Here is a 26,818-nt window from a genome sequence, read left to right on the forward strand (position 1 = left end):
GCCAGTCGCTGCAGACCATGGCCGAGGTGTGGATACCCTGTCAGTGGCGCAGGAGTGCCTGCTGGCCCACCCCAACCCCCACGGCAGCACCAGGCGGGGCGAAGCCGTGCTGGTGGTGCACCATGCCAGCCCCACGCGCTTCGCAGCACAAAGGGACGCCAGCCTGGAGTGTAAAATCAATGAAAGACAGAGAAGCACAGCACATCTCCTGGAGGTTGCTCTTAAAGGAGTAGCTTCATTGAAAGTCCCAGCAAGCAATTTGCATTGCTGCTTAGGATTCCTCCCTTAAATGTTTACAATGTCTTGCATTTTATTTCTTGAGCTTCCCTCCTAAAAACTGTTATCTCCCTCTCCTTGGGAAAGCAAATTATACAAAATGTTTCTGGGTTTCTGAAACAAAGTCTGATTAAAGTGCCTGGGCAGTTCGATGCCTGTGCATTACTGCTGAGGTGGGACAGCCTACAGTGAAGGTCACCCTACCACCGACCCTGCTTTCAGGAATTTGAAAGTTGTCAGATTAACTGCCCAGGCTGAAAGTTTCCACAATGAATGCCTATCTCAGGGTGATTTACAATTACAAAGGCAAAAGCTGAGCAAAGGAAGAACTTATCATCCTCTTGAGACATGGAAAATAACGAAAAGAACATATCTTGTTTTGCCCATCTTCTGAAATTTTATACAGCTTCAGCATTCAGCACACTGCAGAGCACAGAGATTATCAATTTGGAGAGCAGGAAGTAGGATTGCTCAATAGCAAGGATGTTTCTCTTCCATTTCCTGGGTAAACCTACAAACATTTGTTCACGCTAGGTACCCTTAAAAAAGCTTGTACACGTTCAGCAGCAGAGACTTGCACCCAAACTCCCCAATGCTGCATCAGGAACAGATAGTCTTCACTCCTCTTTGCTTCCTACAAGCCAAGAATTTCTCCACCAAACAAGCAAGCATACTCCAGTTGTGGTAGGTAAGGCTGAGCAGGAATTGCTCCCATTACCCAAGCTAAGAGCAAGATGCTGTTTGTCCAGTGCTCCAAAACTTCTTCTGTTTGTGCCCAGACATGAAAGCAAGAGTCAGATCCAAACAATGAGGGCTGAAGGCCAGCTGGGCAGATCAGACAAGGGCAGATGAGGATAGGTTTGTGAAACTATACAAATAAATAGCAGCAATGAAAAAATAGCCTGTGCCAAGTGTCCAGAGACTCAGTATCTGTGACTAATTGGGTATTTGTTCAGCTATGGAACACAAATCTGACACCAAATCCCACAACCCCGTAGCAAAGACAGGAAATTGCAAATCTTGTCTCATTTCCACATACTACAAAGCTAGCAAATAATAACAGGAAATATATTCTACAAGAAGAAAAACTGAAATGTGTGTTGTTTTCCTTTCCTTTGCCTCCTTGCCAGAGACAGATCTGAAAGCGGCACAATTACTGAAATGGCATTCACTGCAGTGAACTTACTGTTTGGGTTTGGAACTCCAGAAACAATGTCTTTGCTGTCAGGAGCAAGGGCACCATAATTCGCGTGGTGATGGTGATGACGGTGGTGGTGGTGGTGCCTTGCAGGCATTTTTGTGGTATATGGTGCTCCACCATTCTCCTCAATGTTGAACTGATGCAGGTCACTGTTGTTCAAGGGATAGCTACAAAATAAATTCAGTTCAAATTAGAGTGGTAAACAGTATGACAAACTGTACTTTTGGAGAGACAGAGTACAAACTTATGTGGGGAAAAAAGGCATAGCTTATTTGTAAATAATTTTTTTTAACAAGGTATATCCCAAATCTTTACAGTTTTCTGTTAACAGGAGACTCATAAGGTGAGGAAAAAGGATGCCTCTGCTTGTTTGGCTTGACTTCAATATCAGAATTATTTTTGATTTTCCACACTATAGACTGTCTGCTAGACTCTTAAACTGAGTCAAATTCTGGCTGACTTATGGAATATGATGCTCAAAAATATCAAAATTTGTCCTGAAGGAATTTCCAACTTCACCTAAGATAGGAAAGTGGCCAGGCAGCAAACAATAACTCCTTAAAAGTGAAATTGTCAGAAGATCAGACCAAGGAACAGTCCCACAGTAACATTATGTTCCTGAGAAAGTTCAGGTCTCCAAATTTACAGTGCAAAATAACTGTACGAAAAATTTGTGACTTGGGAAAAAATGGAGAAAGATCCCACTGGAAGTAAAAAGTTTTACAGGTAACAACACACAAAATAGCATTTGGTTAAAATGGAATCATACCTGTGCTGGTAAACTAACTGGATTTTTTTTTTTTTTTTTTTTTGCATATGTTTAGTTAGGACATTAACTGTTGTCAGTCTACAATATATGGAAAAATGGGGCATGTTGAAATTTTAATTTATCTCTAAATCAGAGGTGTCAAATGACACTGTTGATTTTCTTCAATTGTTTTAACTGACGTTGTTTCAGTTTATTGTCTGAAATGACGATGAATTTCTACAAATTATATTTTCTCTCCATACCAGCAACCAAAAACGACTGAGATAACTCTACATAGATACTGCAAATGACTCCTTGTCTCAAAGGAGTACTTAAAATTTTTATAAGATTTTAACTTATAGTATTGCATTAGACAGCAGTTACAGTAAATCAACTCATTCCAAGAAAAGATTAATCCCCTGCCCATTTGAAAAATGCTAAAGAAATTACATCTTCAGCTGCATGGGTTTTCTGTTTGCTTTTATTACTAACAGCAGGTAAAAAACTGACAATATGGAATAAAGACAAACAGACTAACTAAAGGAATAATGAATAAATTATACCTAGCTACTTGCTACATATATTTTCTGCAGATTGCTTACTGATTCAAAGCAAAATTAACCAGTCATCTGCAAATAAACACATCTGTATCATTTCCAAAGGTACGCTGAAGCCTGCAACTTGGTACATCATTAATAACCACTGTCTTCCTAGTAATAACTTCTGACAACATAGGGTTTCTCACTGGGGAGTAACTTAATAACACTTCTATGATGGTTACTTTTTGAAAGCAGGAGGTGGGGAGGGGAATGTTGTGTACATCCATCTTGGCAGGTTCCTGGCATGTAGCTACAACTGCCAGTAAAGGCACTTCTGATGCCTTATTGGCCTTAAAAAAACAATACAAATAGAGGTCTGATCCACAGGGGACAGTTTTATTGAGCTCAGATAATCCAAGATTATCTGGTCTGTCTTTTGAAACTGCACTATATCTTCACTGTTATAATCAAATCAAGCAAGTACCTACTGGGGGAAAATGGTACAGGCTAATCAGATTACACACTAATTGTAACAGCTGTCCTGCATTCTCCCTTCAAGCGCCTTAAAGTGACATTTTTTGACTGAGAGGATAGCTGGTTTTATTCACACAGCTAAAACCCTTATTGGAAATAAGATCAGTTTTGGGCTGGAGCCTCAGCACATCCCTTTTTTCAGTCTACGATACAATTTTTTTTTCAAGACACAATCACAGAATCACAGAATGTTAGAGATGGGAAGAGACCTCGAAAGATCATCTAGTCCAATCCCCCTGCCGGAGCAGGAACACCTCTAGATCAGATCACACAAGAACGCATCCAGGCGGGCTTTGAATGTCTCCAGAGAAGGAGACTCCACAACCTCTCTGGGCAGCCTGTTCCAGTGCTCTGTCACCCTCACTGTAAAGAAGTTTTTTCTCATATTCAAGTGGAACCTCCTATGTTCCAGCTTAAATCCAGAGACTTGAGATTTTCCCATCAAAGCATCTTGTTGACTTTAACTTTTCTTTCTATTGCTTGCTTGTATCTGGCTTACATGAACAGATAATGTGCTCATCCATCCTTCCCAACAACACTGATGCAAATAAAACAATACTTTCAATGAACCAAATTTCTGACTATATCCTAAGCCCTTCCCATTTTCACACTTGCTCCTCAGGCATCACGTAATGCTCTCAGACTATGTGCATATATGGACAGGTATCAGTTTTCATCCTTTCTCTTGTCTTTTGGGCCTCCTCATATGCCAGTATGACACCTATGTTTTACCTTGTAATAGTCAATTGGCTGTCCTGAAGGTTTCATACTTTTCCTCTGTTATTTACCTGGGTAGTTTTCTCAACAAGCTCCAGCTGATTTCTATACAACCACTCCTGTTGTTGTGCTCTACAGGCTATTCTTTAACGGAAGAAAGCATTTCTTCCTTTACTGTCCCTCCCTCAGGCAAAGCAATCCTGAGGATTCAGTTACCAGAGGCTGAACCTTCAAAAAAGGCACTCAAAGTTCACAAGACACTTAGTATTTGCTTTAGCCTTAAACTCACATACTTTCTTCTGACCAAAAAGGCAGCACACTGTGGAATGGGGCAAATAACATGTATCTTCTGATTACTTTTTCCATTTTTCATTTCTAATTTACATTACTAGCCCTCTATACCAATTTTATACTCCTCACCCTTTGCTTTAAAAGCTATTTTCAGTTGACATTCTTACATTTCATGTGCTCCAGCCACCTGCTGCCTTACCAAACAACACCTCTAATGTACAACTCACACATGCAACAGTGTTAGGAGATCATAGAAAAAAGGGGAACAGAAAGGTATTTGAAAGACTGAATTATCCACCTCTCCCTTGAAAACCGAACTAAGCAGGCCTATGCTACCCCAACTGGTCAGTTGAACTGAATCTTCAACCCCTTCACTAGCAGAGACTCCATGACCTCCCTGTGCAGTCGATTTCAGTGTCTCACCATGCCTACACTTCCTTTCTTTGTTTATTCTGTCTCCTTTCCTGCAGCTGAAGCATGCTATTTCCTCTCCCATCCATCACAGTCACAGCAAACAGGTTATTTCTTGCTACAGAAACCTGTGTTTTTGAAAATGGTTCTTCACATTTCCAGAGTCTGAAAAGCTCTGAATTCTTCTGTTGACCCTCACACGTCACACGTTTCCTGCAGTTCTGACATATCTGGCCATACCTGTCCACCCAGCTGCCCCCTGCTCTGCCATCGACATGTGGTGCTCAGAACTGGGCACCCTGTTCCAGCTGAGGCCTTGCAAATGTTTCACAAAGAGGAAGGGTTGCTTCCCATGTCCTACGGGATCTAATCCTGTTTATACACTGGAACATGACACTTGCTTTTCCCTAATAGCCTGGGGTTGTTCACTCATGTTCAACTTCTGATTCTCAAGAACACCAGATCCTTTCCTACACTGGCCAGCTTTCCATCTCCCACAGCCTCAGCTGTGAAGCAGGTTACTCCTACCTAACAGTACAAATATTCTACCATTCCTCCTGAGCTGCATCCTAAACTTTCTCATGTGCTTAGATCATAACCCGTTCAGGACTTTTATCCATGACAGGCCTGGTGTGAGAGGACTTCCCATTTTCAGTGTAACCTGTGAGAGACACAAGATTTTTTTAAAAAGTAATCGCCTTTCTATGCCATCATCCCAGCTGCCATCCTCACTCTCCTCTAGAACATAACCATGCAGATGTGCATAAACATCTTTCACTTGTGTCCCAGAGCAGGCTTACTCCTGCACCCTGTCCCTTTCTTCCATGCTCTTGTAAGCATCTCCCACCTGTCTGAAGTTACACGTGGAGAGCAAATGGAAGGGGGCTATCTTCTCTTCTCTCCCCTCCTTAAAGAGGCTGGTGGGCAATAGCAGAAATCAGGCTCAAACTATCATGCCTCTTGGATGACTCTGCATTTTGTTTAGACTGTCCCTGCTATAGCTAAGCAGCAATTTAAAAAAATCCCAGGCTTCTAGGTCTGGTTGGGATATTTTTTTAATAACCTTCAAGATAACCACAACCCTTGCTGCACCTTGCTTTGAACACCTCTTCTGCACCAAACTACTGCAATTTTCTAATACTTAAAAATCCTCAAACTTTACACAAACATCTCCACAATCCCTCTCAGTCCTCCCCCATCCACAGCTCCAAGCAAGCCTGACAGTGACTTGTGCAGCTTTCAGCAGCTCAAATCCACACTGCTCCCCCAAACACTTCACTCCCTAACAGAAGATATTTCACCCATCACCATATTGTAACAATACCTTCTCCAACACTGAAATTGGCTTTAAATGTGCTCCCAAATAGCAGTCAGTGTATGTTAAGATGTATGTGTATTAATGTGTATGCATGGAGGAGAGACTCTCTGAAGTCTAACAAAAGCAGCCCATACTTGTGAAGCTTCAGCAGGGCAGTTGAGGGGATGAGACTTAACAGCTATGTCAAGCCAATCATTCATTTTTTGAGCTTAGTCTCTCCCTTTAGGAAAAAAAAAATACTTCAGGTTTATTCCCTGCCCATGCTTCAAAAGAAGTTAAAAAACCCCAAACAAACCCAAATTAATTTTTAACCAAACTTGCTTTAATCTTGTTTAGAATCTCAAACACCCCTTATGTTGCTAGAGCATGTAAAATGGCACAGAGAGCGTAGGAATATTGCATTATCTGAAAATTTCCCTGTGGAGAAGAATGAAGAAGAAACCAAGTGACAGGAAGAAGGTGGTGTTCTGCGCGAGTATCAATGAATGGCCAGAACCATTGAGTTGAAGCAAAGCACTTTGAGAGGACCCAGCATTATACCAGAAGGGAACGCAGAGCATGGCATGAGGACTGCTTACAGAGAGGATGACACTTCATTTTTGCAGCCAAGGACTGGGACACATAAAAGCAGTAAGTGTTCCTAAGTAAAGGAGGATTGGGATCACTAAAACCAAACCTATGCTGTTTTTTTTTTTTTCCTGCATGATGTAACCAAGATATCTTTGCTGGCCAGAACTAGCTTCCTAAACTGTGAGAAGTATAACTAAAACTGACAGCACTGTTACACTTCCATGCTCTGCCCTGATACCACCAGAAGACAGGAGAGCGGGCCTATTTGCATCCTTTAAGGAAGGCCTGGGAAGATTTGTTGCAGATTTCTCTCCTTGATCAGCAGCCCTCATCCATTCCTAGGGAAACCTCAGAAAGCAGAGTGCACAGCCAGCAGCCGTCTCCCAGACAGAGAAACCAACCTTGGAAGAAAAGAAAAAATGATGATGAGGAAGTGGTTGTTCAGAAATGGTGCTGGGAGCGGGGAAAACTCCTATAGAAGATAAAAGTATATGCAGCTTCCTGCATTACAAGATGCTGAACTAAGTTTTGAAGCGGGAGTAATCTGGAAATCTCCACAAGAAGAACAGAGCCTGCAGCAAAGCATGTTCTAATAAAATACCAAGAAACAAATCTCGACTTGACAAAGCCATTGTCCTCACAGATTTCACCTTATCTACATAAAGATCATTAAAAAAAATACTGCCTTGCAGAACTGCCATGTAAAATATGCCCACTGGACAACTAAACTTGCTTTTCTTCATTTACAAATGGTTTTAATTAATGATAACCATAGCTAATGATATTTAATCACCTGTCAAAAATATTCATTGTCCCAGATGTCCTTGCAGATGAGAAAAACTCTAAAAAGGAGACACAAAATTTTCTAAGACAGATGAAAACCTCCCCAAGTCAGCGCTGCCTTCCCCTTTCCTTTTGGCTGGCCTGTCCTTGGGAAATAAAACTACTCGAGGTGGCTAATTCAAGCAAGCTAACTCAGGTTACAATAGGAGCAAATCAAGCAAGGAACTTAGGCCTCCAAGACAGCCTGCAGCCGATCTTGGGTTGCTAACCATGCTATGGCCTCTTCCACCACTTAATCCATGAAGCAACTCAGGTCCTCCAAGCTGAGCACCTCCCTGTCTCGCTCTCCCTTCCTCAGTACCACATACCTGCCAAGGCACATAGACAGAGAAGCAGGCACAGACCCAAGGCTCAGCTAACAGAGGAGAACATGAGAAACCACAGGATGTGACAGAAGTTGTTGCTGGACATAACAGCTGAAAGCATAAGCAGCTAACAAGTGTGAGAGAGCATATCTTGAGGGACTGCCAGATTTCACAGGTGGATATGGGAGAACTAACTGAGAAATGGACAGACTTCACAGAGCACTGAAGGGGCGAATCAGGGACTTTTGGGTGAGAACAACCTTGTAAGGCCAGCATTGCTTAGGAAGCCTTATCAGTAATACCACATAAGGTCCAAACTACTGAGGTAGCCTTGGGAAATTTGAGTATGGACTTTGCAGAACTGCAAGCAATATGGAGAAAAAGCAGGGGTAACCAAGAGGAGATAAGGGAACAGGAGAATCCATGTGCATCAGGGAAGAACAAGCATGAGAAAATGGAGAGGACAGGGGAGAAAACGGACCAGTCATATGTAAGCAAGCTGCTGGTCAGTGTGCTTGGCCGGTCAAGCCCCAGTCACTGTAGTCTAGGCCATTTTCTTAACTGTAGTCCTATTTTCTGTGGGGCAGTAGGCAGACAGGATTGAGCTTTCTGTGCTGCCCCATGTTTGTGTGCAGCTGTTTGTGGGTGCTGGTAAAGGCACTGCTCTCCACCTCTTTTGCTCTGCATGGCTGGCTGAACGTGTGCTCTATGTGTATTTACATCTCTGGAATACATGCTCAGCATCTCTACAGGCTGCTCTCAGAAACCAGGAACTACAGCAACTTCACATCTATCAGATTAGGAAAGTGAAATCACTTTGGCCTTAAAGCCAATCCACTGGATTTGGCTTCCCTTAACAATATGCTTCCATCTTAAGAAATCTTCTTTCTGTCTGTGTCCTTAAACAACTGAAGTTCCTTAGAAAAAATAAAAAGTTTTAAAATAAATTAATCAAAATGTAGAATTTAAATTCTTCTAAATAATTCAAATTCTGAATGCTGCTAATGCCCTACAAAGAAATATGTGGTCTTCTGAATTTTCAGTAATTTGCCGTAACTTTAGAGTTCAGCGTGAACATACCTGATACCACTGCCATACAAGTGGCTTCACTTTAGGCTATAGATTTTTGCCCTTTAAACATGTTACCAGTAAAACCACTGAAGAGGTACCATGTGCAGCAAGTAAAAACTCTTACCAATGCAGGACAGAATTTTTCACCTAGTTGCTCAGAAGACAGCATTAACAGGTAAAAGTAACACAAAATCAATCACTCGGCATAGCAGGGACTTTCTTGTTTACAAACTTGCAGCCTGTCACTGTTCTCACTGCAGCACTTGGACAACTCATCTGAGTTACAGCAAGAAACTATTCCTTTTATCTTAAAAGCGCTTTTCAGACATTTTTAAAAGTCAGAAATTAAGAATGAGAGAGACACATTAAATACAACAGTAGAATCTGAAAATGAAGGATAACAAATAGAGCCCTCCTGGGCTCAAAACTTCGATACAGAAGCAGCATCCAGTTTTACACTCAACTTCCTTGAAGCCTTGTTTCAAATCAGCCTTGCTTATTGATTCAGTGAGCTCCAGGTGCTGAAGGAACAGACGCTGGAGTCCAAAGCTCCCTTGCCTCTTTCATTTCTCTTCTCCATTCCCACAGACTAGATTGCTTTTCCTTTTCCTCTTTATCCCGTTGCATGTTCCTCTGTAAAACTCTGCTTTCCCTAAACCCTCTACTTGAACTTTTTGATTCCTGGGCCTGTTTTTTCTCCTGAGCTCTTCCTTCCAGCCTGACTCCTACACTCCTACTGATGAGAAAGACCCATCTGGGGGAAACCACGATGCTGGCCCTGCTGCCTGCCAACAAGGCCTCACAAGTCAAGGGCTTGGCCCCTGGAGACAAAAAGGAAGACAGATACTTTGTCATCTCTTTAGCTACTGAGTTCACTGCTACTTCCTTACACAATTTAGAGAGCACTAGAGATGTAGTAAAGTTCTGTATTTCTACTTCTCTAAGGTTTTCAAAATTGCAGAAACTTGTAATAGCAAGTAAACCACTGCAATTATAGTTCCAGTACAGACTGTTATGGGTTTAGTGGGGAAAAGAAAATTATAAATAATTAGCTTCTGATCTGGAGCTTAAATTGGATTAGACCAGTACATCCTACTACTAATTAGGTGTGTCTACTTTTTTCCTTTTCTTTTCTTCAGGATGCAGGAAGTAAAAGATATTTTTTACTGCCTCATTTAAAAAAACCAGCCTGTTTTTTATAATCTTTCAACATATGACATTGCTAAGCCAGGAACTACAGATTTTGCAAACTGTTCCTATTTGAAACATCTCTTCTTGCCTAATTCAATACGTCTTTGTCTTTGATGTGATGAACTGCAGGTTTTGCTGTTTGACAGTTTAAAGCTGCAGGTCTTACTACCACAAAGAAAAGGAAAAAGAAAAGACAAGCACGTTACAAACTTAGAAGATAGAAAGTACACAAAACAACCAAAAGCTTAAATGTAATTGTGGTAGCAATATGAAAACAGAACCCTAGAGGCATCTTCACTGGTTCCCCAATAGCTTTAGCTCAATGTCAATCTTATTTTTAAATTGGAAGATTCTTCAGTTCTCGGAAGGTATGATGACTAAGGCAGTCATCACGAATGCTTCTTCTTCCAGAGAGAAAATGAACTAGATTTCTTCTGAAAGGATACACACAACAGATCACAGAAGATAAGACACCCCCAAATCAAAAAGAGTGGTCCCACAGAGTCAAGAGAAAGCCATTATTCCAGAAACACAAAACAAAGAAGCAACGTTAGGTCTAAGATATCAGGCTGGTGGAACTTCCCATATCCACCAATCTTCCCTCTGTGCCAAGTCTACCAAGACTCTATCTGAATTAAAAAAAAAAAAAAAAAAAAAAAATCCCCAGTTTTAGGAAAACTGGATGGGAGATACTGAATTTTTATAAACATGATCTTTTTCTCCAGTTCAAAATTGAAGGTTATTACATACTGAAATTAAAAGCAATATGCAAGTTATTAGACATGCCTGCATTTTCTGTAGTGGTCTACTAACACGTGCAGTGGACAGTCCACAGAGAGGCTTGATTTGTGGACTTTACAACTAAATTCGGAGTACTGCTTGCAAAACAAACTGTTTGAAAATAAATTGTTTTGCTTTAAAGGATAGTCATGAAATAATCATTAGTAAGTAGCTGAGAGCAGCATATAGTCTGTAGAAGCTTTATTACTGGAAGTGACTCATACCAAGGGAGGAACTCCAACTGAATAAAATTTTAATCTGTTTTTTAGTGACGCAATGGCAACAAGAGCAACAGCACATAGACTCAGAAAGGAAGCCTATTTGGCCAGTCACTTCATGGTACAAAAGTACATGGAAAACAAGTTAAGCTGAACAAGGTCGTCATCATTATCACACACTGCTTCACAATGTACTCTTGCAATGCAAGGGACAGAGAGAAAGGTGTGGTCTGTCTCTTTATGTGATGTGTTTTCTTATTTACTTCAACTAGCATTGGTTTTGTTCAAAAGCTAGATATTTCTATGTGTCTGCTGCCTGCTGAGGAAGGAGGACTGATTTTCCTGCAGGTCCCTCAACACTAAAACTTGGGAGCATGCTTAACAGCACTGTTTTCCCAAGCATTTGTAGCTTGAATGTAAACTAGGAAAAAGTATTTATTCTGAAATGGTGTGAAAACTCAATCCTCACACTGTAGCACAAGTTTGGTTAGGGTGCAGAGGCTCAACCAGCCGAGCGTTAGTTCAAGCTGGCTCTCAAAGGAGATTCTTGGTTAGCATAGACCTAACAAAAGAAGCTAGTGTCCTGGTGGATCAGTCCCTTTTCAAAGCACAACATACACAGTCTGAGATCAATTTCAACAAACACAGTTCCTATTTTATGTATGTTAATGCCAGCTGGTCTGTAGCAGCTCCGGCTCAAACAGTCTCTTTGGCTGCCATTATGCAGCAATGCTGCAATGACAGTGATGCCCTACAGCCTTGCTTTCCTTGGTTCTCCTTTGTAGGGTAAGAGGAAAACCACTCATCATCAACAGTCTTTCCAGCAACCTGGTGTGTCAAGTTAGATGGATGTGTGTTGAAACTTCTCTCCTTCAAGCTAGGTAGTAGTAGCCTGCCTGTTTGATACATAAACCAGAACGACTTGTGGAAAACCTGCTCTGAGCACAGACGATTGTGGTGCTGAATGGTCTTCCTCCTCCCCCTCAGAGGTCTCTACCTAGCCAACTTTGATGCCTGAGAAGCAACGATACACTAATTTTTCCCCCATCTTAGACATTCCCCAGCTCATTCCTTGCCAACAGATGAAATTCCATTTTCAAAACTACTTGCAAGCTCTAACACCCTTTCTTTTGCAGGCTGAAGAGACGTGTTCTGCAACATTCATCCAGAAGGAAGGAAAAATGACATTTTACATCACAGGGCCATAATATACGCTTTGTTGCCATCCACAACATGAGGAAGCAATCCTCCTTTCAGTCAATTTGCACATAGGTTCACTGATAAAAGGATCTGGAAGGACTTGTCCATTCTTTTCCTTAAGTGTGCAAACCCCTGACTGCCAGCTTTGGAAATGCATTACAAAACCCGATCCCTTTGTTCACTTTGCCGGTGACTCACATCAGCTAGAGATATACAGCTGAAAACGAAAGTTTAAAGAAAAAGACCACACTAAAACAATATACCAGAAGCTCCAACAATTTCAGTATTGTATTACAGTATCATATTTCAATATTCAATATTAGTCATTAGTTTGCATGCCAGGGCCTGGCTGGGGCTGAAGAGCAATATATTTCAGCCCAAGATACAGATGTGGTATCGCCAGCTTTTCGATTCCTCCACCAGTTCCTGGGGGACAGGATGCAGGATTACAGAATTACTACAGGGCAAAAGTAACCTCGCAGAAAATCAGAATACACAGAGAGGAAAGCCAGGGCTGAGCTCTACTGGGGAAGAACTGGTTTCCAGCTTTATTAAACGCAGGAAGAAGGTATGCAGAGAGATGATCAGAACATACCCTCAGCCAAGATGTTATCAAGCAATTCTGCAGTGTGTGGAAGCAGCCAATTACACACAGGACCTGAGATCAGTGTAATTTCTCATATGCCTATCACTGTACTCACACATACCACCCCTTGCCTCCCCGAAATTGATGTGAGGATAGTGTTTATCACCTGTAATGAGATTAACAGAAGAGTTTCTAAGCATATGCTTGACTTGTAAAAAGATTTTAGACTTGCACAATGAACAGACTTCAGAATGGGATGGGGAAAGTTTGCACACAGAGTTCAACATGTACCCCTGAGAACACACTTCATTTGGATTCAGAAGGTGGTACTTTCTTCAGGCAGTTTGCAAGGCTTTTCTTTTTAAATAACTTCCCTGTATATTTAGAACACATTCAAAATGTGTTGATTTCTCTGTAGCTAGAATGGTCGTATAACATGCTCTTTGGTAAAAATTGTGTAGCATTTCCTCATGAGGGACTCCTACTTAAAATAATTCAACACAATGTACAAACACTCATATACCAGGGCTATCAAGTCCCTGTATTGAGTTTGGGCATCTATAAAATACCAGTGGCTTCCTGTAGCAGCATGAATCTCGGATGTAGCATAGATTTATATTGCCAGACCTTTCCCAATATTTTATTTTTAAACAAAAGGTGCTACTACATTTAACAGGTAAGTTAACCAAGCATTTTCCACCTTTCTCCTCTCTCCCCATGTAATTTGGTTTTCACCTCCAGTGTTTTGTGTTGCTCCAAACACAAAACTGCATTCCTAACATCACATGGCCTGTACTAGTAAATTGTTAAAACCAACACTTTGTAAGTAACGATTGCGCCAATTTTAAGAAAAAAATCCAATGTGCTTTTAAATTTAAAGCAATTTATTTGTACTACCCTGTTCAGACGGATACTACCCACATCCACCTTCGTTCAGGTGATGTAAGCTGCACAGGTCAGGCAGAGCAATGCCAGAGGTCAGAGAGGAAACAGGCAGAAATGCTCTCTCTTCCCAGCCACATCCCAGCCCATTTGCTACAAGAAGCCAAGACTAGAGCAAGGAAGGACAGAGAAATTGATCTCTTCTTACCTATCTGATTGCTCGGTGACTTTTCTGGTACAGATTTCTGCAGACAGCAAGGAGGATGTGGGATGAAAAAGTGAAAGGGGAGTGCAGAGTGCGTGAGCTCCTTCTCCAGAGAAGCAGCATCACAAGCACTTCCCTTGAGGTGACACACAAAAACTGCAGAATCCACACATCCCACAGTTCTGTTCTTCAGCCATGTGCAGACCTCCTGCACGAGGCATTTGAACACTTAAGGACTGGTTAGGCCTTGTGCTGTCTTTTCTTGCGATCTGTCAGGAAGATCCCTCATTCAGTGCACCTTCAGCAATAAACCAAACCACAGACAACAGATGATGAGGAGGAACACTGACAACAAACCACACAGAAGCCAATGAAGTTATACGACAAGAACAATACTGTATTATGAATGTGGGTGTGTGAATCTTGAAGCAACAACGCTCCACTTTAACGTGAGTATTAAAAAAAACAAACCTCCTCCAGAGGGCATTCAGAGCAGCAGATAAACTAGGCTCTTGTTCCAATGGCCCAACAAAGTTTCTCTTTCTTTCTTTCCCCTCAAAATGATGCTGAAACAGAGGAAGACTAGCCTGGGGAAACTGAAGTTAGCCTCTGTGATTTTCACATCTTACTGCACAACTGCTTTATTGCTTTCCCTCTTCTACAGACCGCACTGAAAACACTGATCCAGCATAGCATTCTAGGGCAAAACACGTACAAGTATAAAGTGCATCATATCTATCCACCCTTCCCCAAAAACTTTCAAAAATAAATAATGCATCATAACCAGAATAAGAAGATTGAACATTTTTATTTATACTTAGCACATACAGGAAAGATCAAAACAAATATTAAAAGATAGCATTTGTAAACAAATATATTTCACAAAAAGTTATACACTATCAAATTTGCTCTGAAAAAATTCATGGTTATAGCTGTTTATAAATGTGTATTTATCAAAATCAAGTTTAAAACTACTTCATTTTTTAAATATCCCAAATTAAGATTCATTCATTGCAAGAACTTCAGAGAGACCACAGATGTAAGGCCTAATTAAAACAAATGCATGAGTGAAGATGGCACTATGATTTCCAGTATTAAAAAAAAAAATAAAAAAAAAATCAGCAAGTGATCAAAATATCAGCCAAACCTATTTGAAGACCTAGGTTTGTAAAATACACATTCAACTTTGCAAATGTCTAACTTAAAAAAATAGAGCTATTTCACTGGATTGTCCTCATCTTGTAGTTACCAATCATGAGCTGTGTTTTTGAATCCACTCAGAGAAAAGTTACCAGTAGGTAGTTTTATGTGATTGTATAGTTCACTTCCATAATCACATTAAAAAAAAGACGACAGCAGCACCCTTTTAGCAAGGATTAATTTTTAACATTCTTGCCTTTATAGCAGCAGATATGGTTTTTGGGGATGCCATCAATATGATCAGTATGTCAAAAAAGGAATACACATACTCAAAGCTTCTTGTAGTGTTAAAAAAATTTCAAAGTTAGGCAAGCACCTGTATTTTTGCTGCAGAACACAAAACTTAAAAACAAATGACACCCATGACTAACTCAGTAGGATCCCTTTGTTGGTGGTCCGCAAGCCATTTTGATTGCCAGTGTGAATTCTGGTTTTTCCTCCCTCCAATCTCCTATTTGCATGTCAAATAAAAAACAAAGTTTCTCAAACTTCATCTATTAATTTGACTCAAAAGAAACAAGATAATAAAAATAACTAAGGCACAAATGGCTGATCTTCAACAGCAGGCAGAGGGGTCACGTAAGTACGGCAGAATGTAAATCCCCAGAAATTTATGGTCTTGGGGCACTGAAAATTCTCACCAGCTTTCACAAAAGGTTTTTCAAGATTTTTTACAAAGATTTGGAAAATACTTTTCCCAAGAATGTCCATGAACACTAAACAAGGATGGATGTACATACAAAGACACACACTTTATGCACAATATACTTTGAACATACTGCAGACAGACAAGGACCATGGAATGCAATGATCGTCTAAGATGGCAGGTGAAATGAAGATGACTGTTTTTCAGAGAGTCGTCATGAGTTTATCTTGGTACACCATACTTTGGACTCCTCCTAAATTCTTCTGGTTCTGTTCCTGGATATATCGTAAATTGCTGTCCTCTCCACTTGTGGGGGGTTTCCAATATGGCCTGTCATCATGATAGGGTGGCCTGTACCATTTGCACAGTTATTGGTTAGTGAGAGATGGAAGTAAACTTATGAGTGCTACACAGTAACATCCTGCAAGTGCTAAGCATGCATTTGGTGTGGCCGACAGCTATCAGTAAGGGAAAGAAATGGTGACAGACCTACAGGTCTGATGCAGAAGCCACTGAAGCAACTGGGAATCTTTTAGCTGATTTCAAAAGGCATTGAATCAGAGCTCAGTCATTAAAAACCATCTCTGTTTTCAAGTGTTACAGGCAAATGTCATGCATCAACTCTCCTGAATCCCAGAAGGGATGGCGGGGAGGGAGGAAGAGGCTACAGGAAAACTAAATGCCTACAACAAACAAGTAATATAAACCACATGAAGCAAAAAGCTGAGCTCAGGAAAATATATCCTTTAGGTCTAAAAAATTAAGAGCGGCAATCCTATTAAGAATGAAAAGTGTTTTTCTGTAAATATTGCCATTTGTTCGGCGCTGTTACAGTTAATTACAGTGAAGCAGCCTGTAAATTACATAGCTGCATTTTGTTAAGCTGAACACCTAGAGCCTATAGTTAGTACAGGTATTTCTCTGTGACTAGGTAGTGAAACTTCCAAAAATACTAATAAGAAAAATGTTTTTTCCTTGTTTGTTCATCACTTATTGCTGCTTAGAGATATTAAACTCAAGCTCTCCTACAATGTCTCCTGAATCACTGGAGGGAGTGGTGGGGGGGACGGATGGGACACTGTGGAGGAAACCACAATATTTAATATTCACTTATTACCAAACTGAAGATGTACTTTTTATTTTGGTAATTCTTTTCATGCTGTCAGAAATTTTACCTTTTTGGTAGATACTCTAAAGTTATATAATGACAACTGCTAACTGGAATTAATTTTCTCAGAAGACTGAACATTCAGTTAATTACAAACAAATAATTCCAATGAAAGGACTTTACTATGAAGACTGAGACACAATTCCACATATTATTTCACAAATTATTCATCAAAAAACCCCCATATATAATATCTATTGCACAGGTAGTCTCATTTCAGCCCTTGGCCCGTTCTAGACTTGCATGCCCAGCAGAAAGAATTTCATGCATCTGCGATTTGTTCTCAAGTTCACAGTCAGATGGACTAAGCTTTCTCAAATCAAGCTACCCACTCTCCCACTTTGACTCCAAGTTCAAATAACTTGAAGCTTCCACTTTAACCACACATTTCAATGCTTCTACCTGACTGGGACAATAATTCTGAGCACCTTTTCTACTGAGCTTGCATGAGTGAGCTTTTAAGCATGTTTTTTAGCCTTACAAAAGCTATAGCTTAGCTATAAAAAAAGCCACTGTTCATATTTCACTGACCTTAATCTTTGCCCACGCAGTGGAGGGGCTGAAGGGGGAGGTTCTTTACACACATTACAATACAATATTGTGCTTATTTCAATATTGCTCTGCTCCAGGGTGAACTATTTGGCTTTAAAACGTTACAGACTAGTATCATAAGTGAAGAAATATACAGAAAAATGTAAACAAAACCTCAAATGATTTATAAAATCATTAACCTCTCTCAGCAATCACCCTTTAATAATGTGAAATTGTACATTTTAAATCACACACAATTAAATGGACATGTAAACCCTAAAACCAGGAAGAATCTTGAACATGAAGTACAGGCAAAGTTAATTACCCAATTTAAAGTCTTCTGTTTCTAGCATAAAGTTAGTATCTGCTTTACCACTGTATGCTAGGAATTTTGAGATGACAACGAGCATGTCTGCTCCTCTGCCTAGTAATTCTAATAACATATTAGACTTTTTCATGCATTCTCAAGACTCAAACTTGGACCAAATTGCCTTTTCATCCTTTTTAAGCTCAGCCTCATCTCCAGAGCCTGACTATACTAAGAATAAAGTCTACCTATCCTGACGTAAGAATATAGAGATAAAAATGTAACATAAATAGGTATTTTTCAGTCAAGACAGTAATTATTTGTCTAAAAAATGGAGTAACCTAAAAAGGTTACTTTTTATTAGGATAAAATAGCAGCTGATTTTTATCATGTATATATGCAGACACGTATCTACCAGCAGGTGCATGCCTACACTGTGCATTCCACCAAGTTGGTTCTAACCTAGGACTGAATTTCTTCCAAAATTTAGTTTCACGCAATTTCTCTCATTACTAGTTATAAGCACATACAGGAATATTTTTGTGAAACAGTTCTCAAAAACTCAGGTTATAACTTCACTAATTATCTGTAAAGTGCCCAATACATTGTTCCAAGTTCATGTTATTTTTCCATATAAGTTTTTGCAAGATATGGAGAAAGTGCTGCAATACAAGAATCTGTTCAATCATAACTTAACTTTACCCTAAAATTAGTTTCTTCTTTGTCTTAGGAGATTAAATACTGATCTAATTGCAATTATTTCTATTGAAGCTACTGAGCATCTTCCCATCCAACATACTCCATACAGAAATACACTAAAGTTGTATTTCAGATTCTGAATTAAAAAGCAACCCCCAAAAAATTTTATCAAGGAGACTAGGACATTACAAAGCAAAATCTAAGTAGAAGTTATTTAATACTGCCTCTACATCACAGATTTCTAACTTCTGTTTGCTCTTCATGTGCAGAAAATTGCCCAATATGTCCACCAAAGCTTCATGCCAACAGATTAAGATAAAGAAAGAAGTAATCATCTTTTTCACAAAGTAGATTGCTTACCTTACATTCAGAGGTGTATGTGGATGCCAGTGTGCCTGAGCAGGATGTATATTAGGATGATACTGTGGCTGCAAGTGAAAACATTGAACCTGGTTAATGAAATAATATGAAAACTCCCTATTAACTTTCTAATTTTCCTGGGGCCATGAGCAACATGCTCCCTGTGAGCCCTAGAAACCCCACTGTTTCAGACCTTCTCTCCCATGCCACTGAGCATAAACATGTGATGAGCGTGCTTGTTAGGACACACTCATGGGAAAATGCAAAGAAAATTGCTTTTCTGTTTGAGAGACAACCTGGCACATCTAGTGCTTCTTATGGAAAGCACATCAAAAGAATGTCAGCTTTAATCAAAGGTGGAGAGTGAGAAAGGTTACTATTATAATAGCAGTCTTCAGAAGGTCACCTATCTTTGGTGACAGCACTTCTCTCTCACATCTGAGATCTTGAGCAGAAACAGTGAAACAATCACTAGTGAGGCTTTTAATAAAAACAAGTGTTAAGACTAAGTTCTCAGCCACCCAGTCAGTCTGGATGAAAGCACAGCTTGCTTTCTCAGTAGCACTGATGGCTAGCGTCACAGACGAAAACCAGGTAAGGTTTTCCCTGAAGCGTAAGCGTATGAATGAGTTTGTTTTTAAAACAAAACAAAACAAAACCCCTACACACAAAAAAAAAAAAACCCAAACCAAAAACACAACATTTGACCAGCAATGAACACCTTGAGTGTTGTGATGGGGGAGACAATTGCAACTTTGAACTTGTTGTCACAGATTGTCCAATGTGGGAGGCTGCTCTGGACAAAAGCTTGCTCACAGAGCAGTCTCCTGGGGTCCATCATATTCATAGTCCCGGATGTTTTAACCTGTGATTTCACTGAAAGGAAAGGGAAGGGAAAGGGTGGCAAATGGAGTGTATTCAGCTTGCAGAACATCCAAGAACACAGGGGAAGAAAGAGAGAAGAGTCCCTCCACTTTCCCCTTAACACTCAATGTGACGCTGTTTATTTCTGAACCACATCAGAGAATATCACTTGAGAGTAAGGAAAGGGGAGCAAAAGAGCTGAACTAATTATAGAGAGCAAACATATTTGCCACTAAATAAGAAAATGACAATATTCTTCCCAACAACTATTATGCTCTTACCTGGTAGTTATGGACTTCAGGAGTATTTTTAGCACTGAGGGAGAAAAAAAATCAGTTTGTATGTAATCAATACACCTATGTTGCAACTTCCTATAGTTCAGATTTCTACTCTTCAGAAAAGTATTACAGTGAAGTAAAATTAATATTCTTGAGGACATCAATACTTTATTCAAGATATACACCCCAGCAACTAGAGTACAAGAAAAAAGGGTGAAAATTTTTTTCTTATTTTTACCTTTATGAAACAGGAATAAATATTGCTAGGTAAGTTAGCATAACAGCAATGAACAGAAAGGAAATATGTTTTATTTTAGTCTGATCTCAAACACAAGAAGAAAAAAAAGGAAGGACTTAAAGTCTCATAGGCAGTCCCCAAAAAGAATCTGGTGCTGTACAATGAGAGATCCCAAAGCAATTCATCCCACACCAGAAAATCTGTTTCAAAAAATCCCGATGCACAAATAGTCTTCAGAATCCTTTTTGCCCGACAACAGCAACTGAGGTAGAGAGAACTTGTGCAGTCACTTACCACAGTGGTGCTGCTTTCACAGGATTGTTGGCTTAAAAAGAAACAAACAAAAAACCTTAAGACAGGTGAAAAAGCCTTAAGATGTGAAATATCAGTCATTTTGCAGCTATTGTGATTAGGATGTTACGCTGCAGCTTAAGTGAATCCTCATACAGACATACTTGCACAAATGTGTCACAATCACAAGTGCAGCCCTATGCTTTCTAGCACTCCTGTGTGAGTACGTGAAGGAGGAGGTGGACACGAACCTCCCTCTGTTTCTGCAAGAGTCAAAGCCCATCAAAGATGAGAGCAGATGAATATTATTCCCAAATGTCACAAAAGAAGGACTTCTAGCAGAGTGAGTTCCGCACAACCAGAAAACTACTTTTCCCACCTTGCTGTAGCTTCCAGGTCAATACCATTGAGCTCCTTGGAAATCAGAATTGGAGGTGTTTAGAGCCTCTAGAAAGCATACATGCTTGCTACCCTTATCCCTCCATTGTACATGAGAAACAAAAGTGTCCCCATAATACCACAACGACTTTTCATGGAACTGAGGTTCATATTCTAGGAACGCAAAGGAGTGCAAAGATGTCCTAAGGGAATGTCAGCTCACCCTGCTCCATAGAGCAACTACATCTCCAGCCTCAAGTAACAGAGAACTTAGAGGGGGTTGGCTTGCAGTGCTTCTTCCTAGGTTTTTCTACAAGGATAAAAAACTCATCTTAAGTTTTGAAGGACAAGAAAACCGTAAGGGAAATCTATTCCTTGTCATTCCATTCAAATTCAGCACATCTCAACTCCCAGAGAAAGCTAGTTAAGGTCAGAGCCAGGATAGGTGAATTTTGTGCCATTACAGTTAGGAAAACACCAACAACAAAACGAGACTGCTCAATAACCCTAAAACTGGCTGGCTAGATAAGCAAGTCAGTGATGCTTTTGGACACTGTTCCACTCTACATAACAAATGTACTTCTTCAAAGAAAATATTACATGTTTTCCCTCATTTAATTTGTTGCAACTTTTCTTTCCTCCTCAACACAGCAACAAAAGAAACCATAGGTAACTCCTTCTCCATAGATGGGGGATGGAAAAATTAAGTACAGACAGATTAAAAATGGTAGACATGAATAATGGACTGACTATGGAGAAAAAAAAAAACCATGTATACTCTAATTTTTAGGTGGTCTGACATGTTTTTCTTTTTATACCATGATACAGATTTTACTGTTGTAATATGGCATTTATACGAGTTAACAGGATACCTGCATGACAGGTTCAGTGAACACATGTACAAATGCTTACCCTTAAAAGTTGAATGCCTTCGAGAAGGATATCGCTTGCTGGGCCTTCTTTCAAATGTACTAGTTCTGCGCAATCTTGTCCCATGTGTTGCTTGATACTCTGTCCGTCCACTTAAATGCAGAAATAGACCAAGTTAACTACGGCCTTTTGCTGGGTGTTGTACTTGCTCCTTTGTATAAACACAAATATATTGCTGTTACTTCACTAAATACCTGAATCTGAAGCGTGATCCCAGCCTTATGAAGTCAGATCTACTAGATTTACTATTTGCTGGAGCTCGCAATCTGAAGAAAGCATGGTGCTCCACGGCGCACTTCCACAAATGCTTGCACGTTTTGGCACTGTCTAACCGGAAAACAAATGTGTGCTCTTGCTCTCTGCCCTAAATGCAGAAACAAAAGCTTTGGAAGTTGGCATGCATGATATTAGTTACTATCCTTGGTAGGAGAAATACAGCCTGGGCCAACAGTGTGCTGAGCATCCCTTGTGTTCTTACCAGCCAGAGCACACACTGCACTTTGTTGGATCAGGCCCAAGTAAGGGAAGAAAGTTACCTGTTCATCATCTTCTACAACCACAAGTGTTAGCTTGCTCTTTTTAAAGTCCATTTTTGTGATTTTGGGCCTAAACACAAGAATCAAAGAGAAAATTAATGGAAAAAAATGGCATTTTGTAATCTAGGACCATCCCCCAAAACGTATGAGGAATTTGTAATGCTGGAACACTTCAGGAGTTGCAATAAAAAGTACGGTTTCATGGAAATGTGACTATTTTTTGACAAATATTTCACAGTTGAGAGTGGTACTTCTAACCAGGTCAATTTACCTTCAGATTTAACCTTGATGTTCTAACCTTGTAATTTCGATCTACATTACAAAATATAAGATCCAGTTATGTAAAGGAGAAAGATTTCAGCATTTTAACAGAAAGAAATATAACACAAAAACAGATTACCAAAAGAATAAGCCTATTTTGTTGGCTCCTTCAAAGATTAATATGCCAGTTGGTGTCAGTCCAAGAGCATACTCACAACCATCTCTTCCCTGAAAGCAAGCACAGAATCAATAATCAATATGCCATTAGGAGTATTACTACAGCAGTATGTCAAAATCCATAGGTTTTAAACTAAACAATAAGCTTTGCATATTTTTTAACATTACAGAGCAGAATAACACACATCTGTATTGGGTGCAAACTGGCAGGTTTTGGCAGCAGGAGGCTGCAGGGTGCCGTATGTGGGAGGAGGCCATGTGCTGTCCCAGATGGCTCTGATGCCCGTGGAAGTGGCCCCGCACCAACACCGCAGCCAGAGAAGCCCACACCTCAGCTCACATGTGTTTAAGAGCAAGCAGTAGCTGCTAGGGGAAGGTGACACAAAAGGAAAAAATTGAGGGATGTGGGAAAAGCCACATGGAAAGGGACACTGTGGGGGACATGGCTGGAGATGCACTCTTGGGAGGAGCCCCGCAGGAGGGAGGAATCTGAGGGACCACAGCCTGCAGGGCAACCTACACCACAACAAGGATGCCCCAGAGGGCCTGGCTCACACCAGGGCAGGGACCCCACATCAATAAAATCAAGTATCATATGGATCTTACCTTAACTACATGCATATCTACACCATACATTTCTAGCCATTTAGCTTTGTTCAAGTAGCACAATTCAGCCTGCGCCGGGCTCTTTCCCCTAAGAATACAAAATTTATTTATACTTTATGGAACAAAATTTTTGTCCATTTTAAATGTTTTAAAATTCATTCCCATACTCTTTGGGTCCTCAATCTTAACGACACTAAATGGTATTTCAAGTCTAGCTTCTGTTTTTACCCTCTTCCCTCCAAATGAAAACAAATCAGAGGGATGAAAATTGAAAAAGGTCTAACATTGCCAATAAGGATTAAAGTTCAGGTAAGACAGCATCACCAAAATGTACCATATTTATTAACAAAAGACAGGAAAAAGAGCTTGCTACTACCCTACTACCATGAACACAAAACTTTACATGTGGATGTGTGAAAGGATTTCCAACATAAACAGGAAAAAGATCTAACTGCTTAAACTACCATGAAATAATCTAAAAAACGTAAATTTAAATAAATTAAAATTCACCCCACCAAACTTCCCTAAATTACCGCTTGCCATTTCTAGAGAAGGGAAGGGCTCAAAGTCTATTTACAGTGCTTCGCAAATGACAAACAATCACCGTTTCACATCTGTTGAAGGGGTTCCTGTGGACATACTTGACATTGGAAGAGAAGAAAACCTCCTGTCACTAGAGACACCACTCCCACACAGGTACCTTACCTGCACTCCTTCCATTTCTGAAAAATGTCAAATTCCATTGCTTCAGTCTGGTTTGGTGCAAACCTGAATTCAGACACGAGTTCTGGTGTGTGCTCTGGGTGCTCACATTCTCCCAGTTCAGCTGCAATCAATCAATTGAACAGTTAAAAACATAAAGGTCATCAGATGACCAGAAACATTTAATTCCATAATCTCCACAAAGACAATGATATTTTGTAAGTTTTTAAGTATATTCCAGAAGAATGCACTTGTGCCAATATTATAAGTTAATCCCCCAGTCCCCACAAGCTCAAACCAGATTTTACAGCAAAAGTCAGACAAATGCATTTGCAAGAGCAGTGTAAGGTTACGGTGCAGAATTCTGACATTCAAGAATGTTAGAACTAAAACAGCTTAACTAAAGTTGCTTCTCTGGATTTTAAAGCATTTAAAGGAAATAAAGTTTCCATTAAAACCAAAAATCAGCACACTACTGTTTCAGAAGAGATTACCTTGAAACTTCTTCTCATTGCAATGAAGTAATACTTTTAATTCCAAAACACTTCCCATTCTATTGCATGCTTTGTTAGACTACTGTTCATGCCAAAGTACAAAGATAATACCAAGTCTAAAGAAACCATTGACAAAGTTGTGGTTTTTTTTTTTTTTTTTTTTAAAACCACCATGGTGGTGTAATATTCAGGTTAAATAATTTTAAAGGAAAGAAACGCTGAAGCATTAACATCATTGAGGTATCACTTTCTACTTATTTGCTCAGGGCCTGGTATCTTCTTTTCCAGGAGCACAACACTTGCAAACTCTACTGAGCTCAGCAGGAGATGCAAGAGTTGAGCACCTCAGTGACTGACACCCTTAACTGTCTTGTGCCTGTAACATGCTTTGCTCCCGGAACCTCTCAGCTATACAAAGAGGCTGCAATGTCACTGACTCGAGACTGTGAGACAAACATCAGTGGCAAACACACCGTTCAGCAATACCACGTGTCATCTGACATCTGATGTGATTCCAACTAGGGCTTTGTCAGTCGGCGTTTCTTGACCACTACTACTATTACTACTAAAATTAAAAATAAAAGCATAGAGGGAAATGAAATCCCTTGGAGAAAACAGTTTTACTGCTTCAGAGCAGTTTTACACATAACAGTTGCAAAAATTTAATTCACTCTCAGTCCTCAAAAATACCTAGCAGGATACATTAGAACACAGAAGTTACATTCAAAATTCAATCTGTTGACTGATACACCTACTAAGTGGTTTTGAGCACTTGAGCTTTGCTCAAAAATTTTGCATTTTTTGAGGATATTAAACAGATTGAGTTCACTGATCTTCATTTCTTACTACTGCCTCACACATATTGTTTTATCTTCAACAGTAATCTTCATGGTGGGTTACAGTACTTTATCTGTCTTTAACAGAGATATCTCAGCTTTGTTGCTATTTCATCTAAGTTGGAAGCTTATTTAACACAGATGTTGCTGAGAATTCTGGCAGTCCAGTCTCCAGTACGTAAGAAGGAGCCACAACAAACACATTAGCAAGGAGGACTTCAGGGGAAAAAAAAGTAAGAAACTGAAGTTTGATGTGTTGACAACCATCTAGGAAAAACATGGGAGATTTCTCTACTAGTTAACTGAGAGAAGGCAAGGAATGAAGGCTGACTGTGCTGTAAAGATGATGTGTAAGGATGAGAAGAATCATGAGCGCGTAGGACAAAAGATACACAGAGAAGCTAGGGCAGAAGTATTAGGTAGAAGAAAAATACCACCCTTGTTTCTCAATAGCTGCACTCACTATTTATTCACTTTCAGGCAAACAGACAAGGTCAACATTTTGACCTCTAAGAAACAAGTCTTGAGAGTAAGAGCCAGTAAGACCCTCATCAGCTCCCCGCACAGGGTAGAAGGGCAGCAGGAAAAGGGGGAAGAAGCATGGTCTCCATGAGAGGATGCTCTCACTAGTGTTTCTCCTGGTGGAGTTACATTCCCCAAATGGCTCAGCAGCACTAATATTTTCCAAGGCAAGGGCACAGCAGAGGACCCACCCCTTCATTTGTGATTTTATGACAAAGTATCATGCTTTGGAATACCCCTCCTCTGATCTTTTTTTCTTTGTGGGGCGGAAGGGTGTTACTTAATGCACTTATACACATTACCTGTGTTCTTTAATAAATAACTGCATAAACTGGGGGATGTTTTTAAAACGAAGTTTCCTAGAAAGCGCTTGAAAACTCCAAAAACATGTTTATCTGTAAATATATGGTTGATTCTTTTACACAGAAGAGAAAAAAAAGTCTGCACTATCCCATGAGGACGTATTATGACTAGAGCTGAAAAATGGAGATCTGAGAAAAAGTCTTCCTTTTCAGTTTAATTAGTAGTTTCAAGAGTATACCTGGTTAAATACGAAAGCCATGCAAGAATAATGAGGTAACTAAAAACTTTTCTAGAAGTGATGATTCATGTTTGATTACAACTTTTCTGTAGATAAACCCTAAGTGAAGCACGTGATTAGGTATGTGCTTCACAAGTTACTCCATACTGCAGATGAATGTTATTTTATACATAAGCTCCTTCATGGAACTGGCAACAAACCAACAACTTGTGTCTGAAAGATGATTCACACAAAACACCAACCCTGGAAATTGTTGTTTGAAAGACAGAAAGAATTATTGTAACAGAACAACTTCCTTGATAAAGAAAAGGTATGAAGCTTAAAGCTGTCCTGTGAAGTTGGTTGCAGTGACCATGAGGTTGTGGAG

General features: G+C 39.9%; 1 protein-coding gene across 1 annotated transcript in view; it reads right to left on the reverse strand.

Annotated features, from left to right (window-relative positions):
* The window catches only part of LOC104466534 (band 4.1-like protein 4B), a gene marked incomplete at both ends in the record, with an annotated part of 41,026 nt that extends 15,237 nt beyond the window's left edge, over positions 1–25,789 (reverse strand). The window contains 11 exons of the mRNA XM_010079977.1: positions 1,459–1,644; positions 18,798–18,865; positions 19,943–19,976; positions 20,472–20,502; positions 21,759–21,868; positions 21,971–22,140; positions 22,313–22,382; positions 22,713–22,801; positions 23,357–23,444; positions 24,062–24,182; positions 25,772–25,789. Coding sequence (XP_010078279.1) covers positions 1,459–1,644; positions 18,798–18,865; positions 19,943–19,976; positions 20,472–20,502; positions 21,759–21,868; positions 21,971–22,140; positions 22,313–22,382; positions 22,713–22,801; positions 23,357–23,444; positions 24,062–24,182; positions 25,772–25,789 — 985 coding nt within the window. The remainder of the gene's footprint in view (positions 1–1,458; positions 1,645–18,797; positions 18,866–19,942; positions 19,977–20,471; positions 20,503–21,758; positions 21,869–21,970; positions 22,141–22,312; positions 22,383–22,712; positions 22,802–23,356; positions 23,445–24,061; positions 24,183–25,771) is intronic.
* Positions 25,790–26,818: the final 1,029 nt, after the last annotated feature.

The sequence above is a fragment of the Pterocles gutturalis genome, unplaced genomic scaffold, assembly GCF_000699245.1.
Source record: "Pterocles gutturalis isolate BGI_N339 unplaced genomic scaffold, ASM69924v1 scaffold39114, whole genome shotgun sequence".
In the NCBI taxonomy this organism is placed as follows: Eukaryota; Metazoa; Chordata; class Aves; order Pterocliformes; family Pteroclidae; genus Pterocles; species Pterocles gutturalis.